Source organism: Protomyctophum bolini (assembly GCF_963924005.1).
Source record: "Protomyctophum bolini genome assembly, chromosome: 17".
In the NCBI taxonomy this organism is placed as follows: Eukaryota; Metazoa; Chordata; class Actinopteri; order Myctophiformes; family Myctophidae; genus Protomyctophum; species Protomyctophum bolini.
In genome coordinates this window covers 12,064,259-12,077,831 of record NC_137878.1, presented here as the reverse complement: position 1 = coordinate 12,077,831, position 13,573 = coordinate 12,064,259, and the positions used below count along the sequence as shown (strand labels likewise).

General features: G+C 43.9%; 1 protein-coding gene across 1 annotated transcript in view; it reads left to right on the top strand.

The window, feature by feature from the left end:
• Positions 1-135: 135 nt before the first annotated feature.
• cdc42se1 (CDC42 small effector 1) overlaps positions 136-13,573 on the top strand; it is a 24,729-nt gene continuing 11,291 nt past the window's right edge. The window contains exons 1-2 of the mRNA XM_080788209.1: positions 136-259; positions 9,655-10,355. Of these exons, the coding sequence (XP_080644335.1) occupies positions 10,209-10,355 (147 nt within the window). The 5' untranslated portion in view covers positions 136-259; positions 9,655-10,208. The remainder of the gene's footprint in view (positions 260-9,654; positions 10,356-13,573) is intronic.

Here is a 13,573-nt window from a genome sequence, read left to right as displayed (position 1 = left end):
ATCCTTCCAACGTGCAGTGTGTTGGCTTTGTCAGAGGGGGGAGCTGTTTGACAGCATAACTCCACCCGGCCACTACAGTCGGGTGGGTAAAGGAGGTGGGGAAAAATCATTTTTAAAAGAGAAGAATTTCCTGATTGACGAACCACACCTCAAAACACGCAGGACAGACAAGACTGAGTCCAGTGTCCGTTTTGTTATTATTTGCCTTGCCTTTTGCGGGTGGATCCAAAAGAAAAGGGGTGAACGACCGCGACTATAGGTGAGTTTGGTTGAATGAGGAAAAACTAATTTGTATACCGAAAAGCGACATCGTATGTGGTACTAAGCCAAGGAGAATATATAATGCATGAGGTTTAACTTTATGCACGTTACATTACTAATCTGAATTACAAGATGAAATGAAAACAATGAAGTGACTTAATTGTGTCAAAATAGTTTACTAAAGTGTACTGTGTAGTTGAAGACACGTAGTGGTGTTTACTGTTTATGATGAAAATCATGGGGTAAACTTGAACGTAACATGATGTTATACATGTGCCTGACAGATGTATTCAGATAACTTATTACAGGAAACCACAGAAACCAATAAAGCTCCGTTTGTGTGCTGCCTGCTGTGTATGCATGAAAGCTACAGTAAAATAGGCTACAGCGTATCCATTTGTATCTCTGACTGACACATGGTTGTTTTTACTGTAGCCTACTGTAACTAAACTGTACAGAATAGTAGCCTAGTGTGTACTATGTAGTAGCTATGTAGATCATGTACACAATGTTATAGCATCTGTAGACTAGTGTGCTCCTCAGAGTGCAGATCTCCGCCAGGCAGGATTGCCTATACCCAGGAGGGCTGTGTCAATCGTGAGGCGTGCATGCGCTAGAAGCCCCTCAACAAGCGATACCAATTTCTGTGTGAATGGATGTTGCGTTCATGATATATAGGCTACTGTGGGTAGCCCACACTTATTTGTACCTCGGGGGGCTTTGGAATAGCGGCGCTGGCATCACATATAAGAGAAACACACTTGGAATGGGAATGTTTTGTATATAACCGTTTGTAACTGACGTTTGTGCGCAACACTTTTGAAAACAGTTTTTTATGTCAATCAATCATGGCAGATGCCAAAAATATTTTAATTGTATTTAAACCAGTAAGACACCTGCAGGGCGAGAAGCGACCTTGCGTGCACACATTCGCCCATGGGTGACAGCAGACTGCTGGGCGAGCGCTGGCACTTTGGCATTTGGCGGTCAGATCAACATTATGGAATGAATTCTGTACTGGCCATAATATGGACAGTGTACAGGGTTTGATGAGGTCAGATCAATATACGGAATGTCAGAACAGGTCAGCTCCATATACATGGAGATCTAAGGGTGGCATGCAGCGTGGGCAGTGTCTTGAGTGTACAGGCTTTGTGTAACAAAACCAACAACGGTATTATGTGTATACAGTAATACACTATTAGTACCGGTGTACACATAGTAATGACAGTATCCAGCCAGGGAGAAAACGTGTGAAAAATGGAACATGTTTGTTCCATTTTTCACTGCTCAGGCATCAACGCAATGCCAGGAAACAATGTCAGGCTGAACTCAACACTTAAGGAAACCATGTTTTCTAAATATAGCGCTGTGTCTTCCTCCCCAGTGTGCGTCCATGCAGGTCTTCTTCTCCTCACTGACTCACCCGGCAGGCCAAAGGCAGCAGTGGGGCCTAATTTATGCCCTGCGCGTCGCAGAGGACAGCAGACCTACAAGCTCACAGCGCGTTGCGTTCGTGACGCGTTGTGAGCTTGTAGGTCTGCTGTCCTCGTGCTAAAGTACAGTATAAGGAATGGGGGCTGTACTGTACTGTGTGGACCCAACCATCCAAATTAAAGGCTTGGATCCATTTTAGGGGGAGGTTTTTGGACTCGGGCAGGCCTGGAGTCAGTGGTTTGACAAGAGGGTGGTGGTGATGAAAACAGGGAAATACTGGTATAATTATGGTCGCTGTCGGTTGGAAACCTTGTATGTCCTTCCTTCCTTTTTCACAACGTGTGTGTGTGTGTGGTGTGGGGGACCATGTGTGTTCCAATGATTCCAATATATTTGTCAGAAGCACTTTTAACATTAAACTGTGGAAATAGCAGACCTACAAGTTTACGACGCGTCAAATTGCGACCTGTGAGTGAGCTTGTGGATTGGCTATTTTAGCTTATACTTTGGGCTCTTGTACGACGTTAATTTAAAAACATTAAAATGCAGATACAAGGTTTCTAGCCGACAGCAGCAGCGCTATTTATTACTACTCATACATCCTCATCACAGCTTGATGTAAGCTCCAACCTTTAGTTGTCTGGACTCCAGACAACTAAAGGTTTAAGTGACTCATTTCTTATCTCCCGGGGGAACTGTTTTGTCGCTAAGCAACCGCACTCAAAATCCTGGATTTTGCTGCTGTTGCCGCGGTGACGTCAGTTTATTGAACATGCTTTCTCAGGCTGGTTACTGGTTTTCAAAGTGGGGTCCGGGGGAGCCTCAGGGGGCCTTGAGGGTGTTCCAGGGGGTCCCCAGCTAAATCGAGTTGTTGTGAGCATGTAGAACAGGTATTTCCCCCCCTAAAAGATGTGAATTTTGTTTATGGAGGTTCTTGGCGCAGAGTATTAATACAAAATAAATATATATTAATTTGGCAGGTCCTTGATAGGAAAAAGTTGAGAACCGCAGATTTATACATGCATGTGGATGGAACCTTAAAGTGGATCAACACGTTCTAACATGGTCCTGACTGAGTGTGCATGACGTGCGTTGTTTGTGACGTACGTGTGTGTGTGTGTGTGTGTGTGGTGGGGGGGGTCCCTGACTCAGCCATCAGTGTGACGTCGGTCGTCGGTACACTCTTTAAGTGTACTTAAAGAGTGACATTACCTGCTTAGAATATTTCTCTTGTTCACTCTGTCTCTGTCTCTGTCTCTTTCTCTTCCTGTCTGTCTGTCTGTACCAGGCATGGCAGCCAGGTATTGTTTGCCAGTGTGTGACTGTGTAGTGTTGTGTGACCGGAGGTTGCTGCTCACCCAGAGACCTTACCTCATCCTGCTGCAGTGTACAGATGAACACGTGACCTTTTGACCCTCTGTTAAACACTCACTTTGTCCCTGAAAACTCAATCTCTCTCTCTCTCTCTCTCTCTCTCTCTCTCTCTCTCTCTCTCTCTGTGGGAGGTGATGGTATTAATGGAGGTCAGACTCGAGAGATGTTGAGTCATTGTGGTTTTTTGGGTTCATTTGGTTCATGCAGTTGTGTCGGTTGATTCCACCGTATTTCCCCTCCTCTCTGCCGGCGTTGGAAACAGTCGCTGACAAATTAAACCCAACCCCAAGACGTCGTCCGTTGACACTTTTCACCAACATGACTGACCAGATCTTTCCGAGCGCATGTCGGCGGTTAAAAGTTTTTTTTCTCTTCTTTCTGCTCTCCTAACGGCCCACATGTTTGAGTGCATCATGAAAGAGAGCCGTTGTTCACTAGACCAGTAGACCTTCCACCTAAACGGACCAACACGCCACTGAATGAGCACCTCTCTTCTCCTCTCCACCTCCTGACCACCCAGTCCATCTATCTATTCATCTGGCTCTACCGACCTAGTCTTTCTCTCAGGAAAATATTTGTCCGATATACTGTAGGCCTACCTGACTTCTTTGATGACATCGGTGTCGGCAATTATGCAGTCGATGTGTCCTGCGTTTTAAACCTTCTTTGAGGGGCAGCGGTGGCCGAACGGTTTGCGGAGCGGTCTTGATACCGGAAGATCGCTAGTTCGTATCCCCGGACCGGCACGTTAAAATTACCACCGCTGAAGTGCCCTTGAGCAAGGCATTGTTCTATGAGCACCTGTTCTATGAGCAGGGCCTGGCTGTAAACAAGTTCTTGAGCTTAGTCCAGTTACCCTGGGTAAACATAGTAACTTTGCTTTTCTTTGTCCATTATGCCGCAGTAGGTGAAAGTTATCAAACATTTTCAGGAATAGCAGATCTACAAGCATAAGCTTGTAGATTTTGCTGCTGTTTCACAGTTTTCTAGGCCTATTTAAAAAAAATCAATACGTTTTTCAAAATCGATTAGAATTGATATTGCTTTTTTTAAATTATATTCATTCATTCACTCAAAAATGGCTCAAAAACATCAGTAATCGGAGGTCGAGGACTGGCATCGGACCCACAAATGTGCCATCTCTCTGTGAATGAATACTTTCAGGATGTTTGCGTCAAAACAGAGATGTAAACAGTGCGTGTTGCTGTAGTCCTGCCTGGTGTTGTGTTATGTGGAGAGCACTTAACTTAAAGCTCTACAAACTCCACAGAGAGGGAGAACAGGAAGTGGAGTGGTTAGTTCTGCGTGTAAAACTGGGCACTTTGCCGTCCAAAGCTCACAGTTAGTCAGACTATTTACATTTAGCAGCGGTCATGTACAGCAGTGTTCTAACCATTCGCTTTATATGACTCAATAGTTCTACAAGTCAGGGGTTTTTAGCATTTTTGGAACAGAAAACCTCAAGGTCCCGGTAGGATAAGGAAATGTTCTGTAGAGTTTAATTAGTATTTATTTTTCTTCTCACTATATGAGCTTGAAGTCCAGGCGAGTGTTATCAACCTCTTTGATTGCTGTGTGGGTTTCAAACCTGTGACTTTTCGGTCTCGTTGACAGGATGTTGTCCTAAACGATCGAGCGGAGTCACACATTGTGGTTTCACCAACAATGCTGGTGTTGTGTGTGTGTGTGTGTGTGTGTGTGTGTGTGTGTGTGTGTGTCTATGAGAGTGTGTAACTCATCTGATTAATGAATCAGTGATCATGTTGAGTCTGAACCTGCCACGGGTCCTTATGGGTGACGTCGTGTTGACGTGGGATATGTTTAGTTGGCGTTTGTGTCCCTCTGGCTCATGCTTGATGACATCATGCTGGATGTCCTTAGATCCCCATCTGAACGACCGTTAGACAGAGATCCTGTTGATGTTTAACCGCGCGCACGCACACACACACACACACACACACACACACACACTTTGAACCAATTGATGTTAACACTTGAATTGAATCAATTGAATGCACACACTCCTACAAACCTGTGTGCACTCTCTCTCTCTGTCTCTCTGTCACTCTGTGTGTGTGTGTGTGTGTGTCTCTCTCTCTCTCTCTCTCTCTCTCTCTCCCTTCATCATTCTGTGTACAGTATGTCTGTCTGTCTGTCTGTGTGTCTCTCTCTCTCTCTCTCTCTCTCTCTCTCTCTCTCTCTCTCTCTCTCTCTCTCTCTCTCTCTCTCTCTCTCTCTCTGTGTCATGAGAGCAGTATAGTCATTAGTGTGCTATCTTTGGAATCATCAGAGAATCAGGCAGACATACAGACAGACAGACGCAAGATTGCTCGCTCAGCGTGGGATCTGCTTCTCTGCTCTACATTCAAGTTCCTGAGACAACTAGTGATTTGACACTTTAATAAAAATGTAATTGACAGACAGACAGACACGCACTCACGCAGTCAGGCAATCAGACAGACATACAGACACACAGCAGGCAGGCAAGCAGGCAACGCCTCAAATTCAATAGAAACATAATGCGTACTTTTGCGTAGTTTAAGGGCAGATGTAAAACACCATCTCCATGTTTGGTTCCATTCTGGAGTTTACAACAGCACTCTGAAGCACCATCAAAACATTCCTGCTGTATCAGATGATGCTGGAACTGGAGTGCTGGACGCACTCCAGACTCTCTCTCTCTCTCTCTCTCTCTCTCTCTCTCTCTCTCTCTCTCTCTGTGTGACAGTATTTTATTCTGACACATTCTGAGGAGAACACATCACATGAAGAGATAGAGATAGGCATGCATGAACGTGAGAACACAAGTTTTAAAACAACACAGTGATGATCATGCTCGGTTTATACTTCATGCAAACATGGCCGATCTGTTAGCCCTTATAAGAAAGCTTGAAGCAAGGATTAAACGCCACAGCAGTTTCATACATAAGAGTGTCACGTTGGATGTTAAGTCATATTATACTGTCTTTTATAGTACGTTAGCCTATGTTTTACTTATGTTAACACTAGTAAAAATAGGGTAATATAATATATAGTAGTATATATATTACAGACACATTGGGGTGGGCTAGATCTACCAATGTGTCTTAAGGTGTCGTGGTTTGTTGTGTTTACTGTGCATAGACATATATAAAGGCTAGATGGCTCAAGGCGGTGTCTCTGACGTAGTTCACCTGGCGGCCATCTTGCTTCGGGACTTTACAGTATACAGTATGTTCTATGGCAGCTCAAACTAAAACAGTCATAACTCCCTCAAATCTTGACGGATTTACAAACGGATTGGTTTATTACAAACGTTGTCAACGTGGCTATGATTCTGGACGCGTATCTGCTTAATTTATTTATTTATATCAACGTCATATAAAAGTATTTATAACAAACCAAACCGTTTGAAAATTGAGCAAGTTCTGGTTATTTAAAAGTACATGCGCCATAGACACAATGTTCTGGTTATTTAAAAGTACATGCGCCATAGACACAATGTTCTGGTTATTTAAAAGTACATGCCCCATAGACACAATGTTATGCTGCCCCGAGGTAAGATGGCCACCACGTAGCAACGTCGCTCTCCATTGGCCAGAGCACGAGTAGTGAGATTTCTATATATATATATATATAGCTTTCTTATATATATATCTATGGTGCTTATCCCAGCTACAGACTGAGATGTCCCTTCTCACTTGCCATCTCTCGCGAGAACCGGTAGAAGCTACAGTACGTGAGGGCTGGATCAACGGTAACCCCATTGGCCAAAGCCGGTCATGTGACTAGCAGAGGAACTGCAGGCCTCTGTGCGTCTCTTATAAATATCAGTGTCTTACTCTGAACTGTGACGTGACAACATCATTTATCTTACTCCAGCCATTCGTTATTATCTTCTGTTGGTTACCTACCTTTTGTTTAGTTGTAGCTCCCTTCGGGAAGGAGTTCATTAGGCTTAAGTTATAGGTTGTCCTCTTGTTATTGGTTAGTTAGTGTTTTGTTGGTCTCCTTTTCCTTTTGGAACACCATACCACTGTACCGCCTGTAAGTGCTCGTAAATAGTCCGCTCTAATATCTTTCTCTCTAACTTACACTCCTTATTACTCTTATTATAAATGATAGCCAATGTACTTGAAAGTCGATTAACTTCCATCATGTATTTGTTGAGCCATTTTTGTACTGAAAACCAATACTTTTGTAACCTTTTTCTACAAGTGCAAGTATTTATTTTCCTAGTCTGTCTGTCTGTCTGTCTGTCTGTCTGTCTGTCTGTCTGTCTGTCTGTCTGTACAAGCAAATACCGATTGGTTGTTGTAATCAGTGATGCAGATGACATACGTACATCATCATACCCCCTTGTAGCAACTTGTTGCTTGCTTGCGCGTGTGTGTGTGTGTGTGTGTGTGTGTGTGTGCGCGTGCGTGCGTGCGGTTGCATTAACATCAAACATCAAACAAAAGTTGAATCTACAGTACATTACAACATGCGTCTCCCAGGAACTGTATATGTAAACCCTCTACTGACTATAAATGAAGAGTGTGTGTGTGTGTGTGTGTGTGTGTGTGTGTGTGTGTGTGTGTGTGTGTGTGTGTGTGTGTGTTTGTGTTTGTGTGTGTGACTGCGCGGTGAGTCCACCTAGCTTGGACCACACCCAGTGTTTAGTGTGTGTGTGTGTGTGTGTGTGTGTAACAGTGATCGGTGTGATGCTGTGTGAGAAAGTGAAATACTTAACGTGTATACTGCTGTGTTGCAACAACACACACACACACACACACACACACACACAGTCATACACACACACACACACACACACACACACACACACACACACACACACACACACACACACACACACACACACACACACACATTCCTCAGTGTTTCCTCAATGTCTTAAACACACACACAGCCTAAGGGTGTGTATACAGTATAAGTGCATGTGTTATTATGGGATGTTTAATCAGAGTGTGGGTTGGATGCCACAGTAACACTGCAACACACACACACACACATTCACAGGCTTTTAAAAACATGTAAAGGACAAAGTCTCCCTCTCATTTGCACACGCACGCACGCAAACGCATGCATGCGCACGAGCACACACACATGCACACGCGCACACACATGCCAGTGGTAAATAGGAGAAAGTACAGTCCAGTGATCAAAGTCCTGTTTACAGTTGTGTGTGTGTGTGTGTGTGTGTGCGCGCGATGTTTAAACTGGATAACAACATTCCTCTTTATACTGGAGAGAGAGAGAGAGAGAGAGAGAGAATGCAAATGAGGGGAACAGAGAGCTTAGCTGAACTACTGCAGACTCACTCAGAGAGTGAGGGACACAGTCGGTAGTGCTGTCGCCTCACAGCTAGAAGGTCCTGGGTTCCATTCCCACTGGGGCGCTGGCGGCGTGTTCTCTCCTCTCCTCCGCGTCATCAGTGCCCATACCTGCATGAGGTGGTGCTGGAGAAAGGGCCTTTCTGTGTGGAGTTCTCCCCGTGTCCCCTAGGTTAGGTAGTAGGTACCCTCACAAAAAACATGCAATGATCCTGGTCTCTAAACTGCCTCCCCCTGGCCAGCCGGGGCGCCTGATGGAGGGTAAAGGAACTGGTCGGAATAACGTGTTCCTTGGCTTCCACGCGCTACGTCCGGCGTAATATGTATACATTGTAAAACCCTGAATAATTTTCAATAAAGTATATATAATACTTTTCTCCCCCTATCAGGTGAGAAAAAGCCGCTGTCCACTGCCACTTCAGAAGCAAAAAAAAAGAGAAATGCCATGGACTGGTTATATCAGAGTGGTGATTGAGGCTCAAACCATTAGAAATAAGTTTGAGGGACGTAGACAATATGATATTAAATATGAAAAAACTGTTCACGTTCAAATTCACGTTATAGCTGCTTTAAGGCTGATCTTTTTTTATTTACGGCAATAATCCTCTTAATCACTTGTTCACATTATGTCCTGGATGTTATTTTAGGTAGCAGGGGAAGCCCACCCTCCTGAGAGAACTCATTTTGTCCGCTCGTATATCCGTGATCTTGTTATTTCAGTCATGATGACCCACTTTTCATTGTTTTAAGTATACTCTATTTACGTGATCATTTACCCCGTTGTGTGTGTTGACTCGGGTTTTAAACTGTTCACTCTGATCTTGAACTTTGCAATTTGCTCTGGATAAGAGAAGCTCATCTGCTACATGAGCATCGCTGCCTACCTATTGCATGGGCAGTCATTAACCATTTCTGGGCGGGAACCCCTTTTTGGTGTTTTAAAGCATTATGTTATACTTTAGCTATTCATAAATATCAGATCTACAAGCTCATAGCGCGGCACCCAGTGCCACGCTATGAACTTGTAGGTCTGCTATTTTTTTTTAATCGTGAAAATGTGCCTCAAATCTTTGAATATATATCATTACAGAGTGGACATTTTAACTCAAATCTTTGCTTCTGCGGGGGTCCCTGCAGGGATAACATATGGGGGTCGGGGGCATATTACATTATAATCTTTGGGGTCCTTGATATGAAATATTGAGAACCACTGATACAGAAACATGTAGAAAATGTAATACTAACATGTCTCTCTCTGTGTCTCCAGGACAGCACCGTCTGCGTGTGGAGTGGACATTACAGGACACCTCGGACACCACCGCCTGGAACAGAAACACTTTTATATCATAACGCTTTTCATATTTCATATATTTATGTGTACCTAATTTTTTGACTGGACACCGTCAGATTGGAAGACAAAGCTGTGAGAGATTTTCTATCTCGGAGGGCTTTTTTGTATCTGAACTGAGGTCAGTTTGATCTTGAGTTCAACGGCCTTCCTTTTTGCCCTTGGAGACCATTTGAAGAGACGTTGCCCAGCGCCAGCTCTGTGACCGACCGCCGACAGGCCTGTGGGGATTACAGTGTGACGTCGTTTCTCTGCAGCTCGCATGTGGATGTCTCCTCCATTTGGAAGTGTTCTCTTCACCTGACTCCATCTTTGTGGATCTATATTTTTTGTTTCCAGCTGAATGCACATCGGAAGAATCCAGTCTTGACGGCACATTTCCAAACCCCCCTCCCCCCCAGGAAATTCTATTATCTTAATAGATATATTTTTCTATAATATTTTTATAGTTTGGAAGCGTACCATTTTTCTGGATGCCCCAGAACTTCACCCAGGGAGCAGGTCCTCGTCCCGGCTGCAGGGCGGCGGCAGAGAGCAGCCGAGCACTGGAGACGCGCGGGCTGGCGATGAGCGAGTTCTGGCACAAGATAGGATGCTGCGTGGTGGCCAAGCCTCCTCCGGTAAAACACAAACACACACGTGTGCACACGCATGCACGCACACACACAAACACACGTGCACACGCATGCACGCACACACACATACACACGCACACACAGCACCCTTTTAGAGGACCAGAGGCTGTTTCTCTTCTAAATCCTACCTACAGTAAGTTTTCGGAAAAACATCTCTTCGTCTCTCTTCGATGTCCAAAACTGTTACTTTTCAGCATTTATTTTAAAAATAGCAAAAGTAGCAGATCTACATGCAGCTACGCTACAAATGTGTCCAAATAGTTTTCCCTGGCTGTCCCAACTTAAGTGAATGTGAACATGTTGAAAGTTTCATCATCAAATAGTTTGCCCTGTTCCAAGTGGTGAAACAGACCCAGACCTGCCTGGTACATACGCTGCTGGAGCCCCATAACTTAAACACATTACACAACACACGCACGGACGCGCACGCACGCACACGCGCGCTCACACTCACACACACACTCACGCACACACTCACGCACACAAACACACGCACACACACAGACTGGTGGAAAAAGTACTCAAACGTTTTACTTAAAAGTAAATGTAGAAACACTCCTTTACAAGTGAAATTAAGTCCGTTATGTACAAAAAGAAAAAGTACAACAAATATTGGCATTGATATACTTAAAGGGCTAAAAGTAAAAGTACTCAACATACAGAATGTCCCATTTCACAAGTGTTCACAATGTATAAAACCCACCCCCACCCCCTCTCTCTCTCTCTCCATCAGCGCCAGCTGTGCCAAGCTGTTATATAAGGTTTTTTTTATATCTGAATAAAGAAGTGCAGCTGCCAAATCTTTACACAACCCTTAGATAACATTTTACACACCATCCTGTCACTGGCCTGGAGCACGGCAATGTCCGTCTGTTGAACCACTTTTACACTCTAAAGTCTAGTACCAGACAGTGTTGTCACTTGCAGTCGTGCAACGGAGGATAAATTAACCTCGTAAACCCTCTATTCGTAGTAGATTTGGCTCTGTACTTGGTCCGTTCTTTTCCACCAATATACACCTTTTTTTCAGCTGTGTTCAACAATAGAGCGTCGCAGTCCCGCCCCCTCGAGAGACCCGGAAAATAAATCCCCGTTAATTTTCCTCATAGACTTTTCAGAAAGTATTTATTTAAAGACGTGGACAAAGCCAACTCTTGACAAATCATGACAACAAACAATTTTTTTCGGGCTGAACAAAGAATTAGAAAGAAGAAGAAAACGGCAGGTTACAACACTTTCTTTTGTTTTTCTTCTTTGTAATTATTAGTTTGGTCCAAAATATTGTGTTTGTTGTCATGATTTGTCACGACAAGAGTTGGCTTCGTACGACGCTTATAAGGTCTTTAAATAAATACGTTTTGAAATGTCTATGGGACAAATGCATTGGAAACCATTTCCTGGGCCTGGCGTCGTCATCAAAGGGGGCGGGACTGCGACGCTTTATAGGTTAAACTTTCAAGTGGTTAACCACTTTCAACCTGATGTACTTGTTTTGTGCATGTCAAAATGTTAAAATGTGCTTTCTACAATTTTCTCAAATCTTCGAAAATAGCAAATGTAGCAGATATACAAATGGCTATTTCCCCTACATAAGTGGTTAATTTCAGGTTAACTTCTGTGTTCTGAAGGCAGAAGTGTCTGCTCATACAGTATCTATCCGTATGTCTCCTCGCTACAGCATCTGAGGGTTGAAGGTTATTGTTGGACAGACAAACAAGTTGTAAAGCACGCTCATCAAATATTGTAAGTGCCAGATGCAGGGCAGAAGCAAATCAATCAATGATGAATGGAATGTGCACGCACTGGGTCATGCTCCAAAAGATGAAGGCTTTATTATCACTCTATTAGTAATTTAGTAATAAACCATTGGTAATAAACCCAGCTTATTTCTTTGGAGCATGACCAAGTGTGCGTTTCTTAGCCATTTATGGGGGGCTTTCTTTGAGACTTTATACTGACTGATACAGCAAATGGTCCCTGGACTCTCTGTCAGGCATTCAGAGCCCATGTGGTTTAGTACGCTCTCTAACGATTTAGCTATAGCTGCATGGTCGCCCCAAACATATTATAATTCGACGTCGAGTTCTTACATTCCTGTTTGTTTTCATGCAATTCGAGAAGGAAAGCAGAGAGAACAAGTAGCTCCTCACAGCAGACAACAGGGTTCTGTCTGACACACGGAATCATCTGATAGTTGTTTTGCAGAAACGCCTCACAGACGGTCTTACTCTGGTAAGAACAGGTTTTTGGGTCCGATGCCGATCCCGATTTTAGAGAGTCCTATAGGGCGTCGTAGTCCCGCCCCCTACCAGGGCCCAGGAAATGATTCTCCGTTCATTTTCCTCATAGACATTTGTCTATTGTCAGTATTTATTTAAAGACGTTTAGGCCGTGGACAAAGCCAACTCTTGTCGTGACAAATCATGACAACAAACACACATTTTTGGGCCGAACAAATAATTAGAAAGAAGAAAACGATGGCAGGTTACAACACTTTTTTTGTTGTTTTTCTTCTTTGTAATTATCTGTTTGGTCCAAAATATTGGGTTTGTTGTCATGAGTTGTCACGACTCGAGTTGGCTTTGTCCGCGGCGTAACCGCCTTTAAATAAATACCTTTTGAAATGTCTATGGGAAAAATGCATTGGGAATCATGTACTGGGCGTCTATAGGCTCTATAGGCCCTATAGCCCAATCCTAGTGTCAGCTTCTGACTGAAATGTAGTTATTTCTTAATGCTTTTCTTGCCGATATTGATCATCGTCCTAGTGTAGAGAGAGACCGGAAACAGGGAGTGAGAGAGTCGGGGGGGGGGGGGGGGGGGGACATGCAGCCAATCAAGGTCCGCCCAGCTTGGGAATGGAATCGGGGACTCACTTTGTCAGGTGTGGCACTGACGCACCTCGACCATTTTGGCTATATCGGCGCCGCGGCTGAAAAAAAAGTTTGGTTTGAATTTGAGAACATTTAGAAACAAAGACGGGACAGAACAGAGCCGCTGTGGTTCTGTTCTGGTTAGCTGTGTTGTTACTGAGTCCAGATGGACTCACTTTGACTGATTCGTTTTTTATAGAGATTAAGTCATGGAAATTCTCCCTCTTAGATTTGCACGGGCACTCGCGGGCGTGTGTGCTTTGTGCAAAAGTGTGCGTGCTTGCGTGTGTGTGTGTGTGTGTGTGTGTGTGTGTGTGTGAACAAACATGG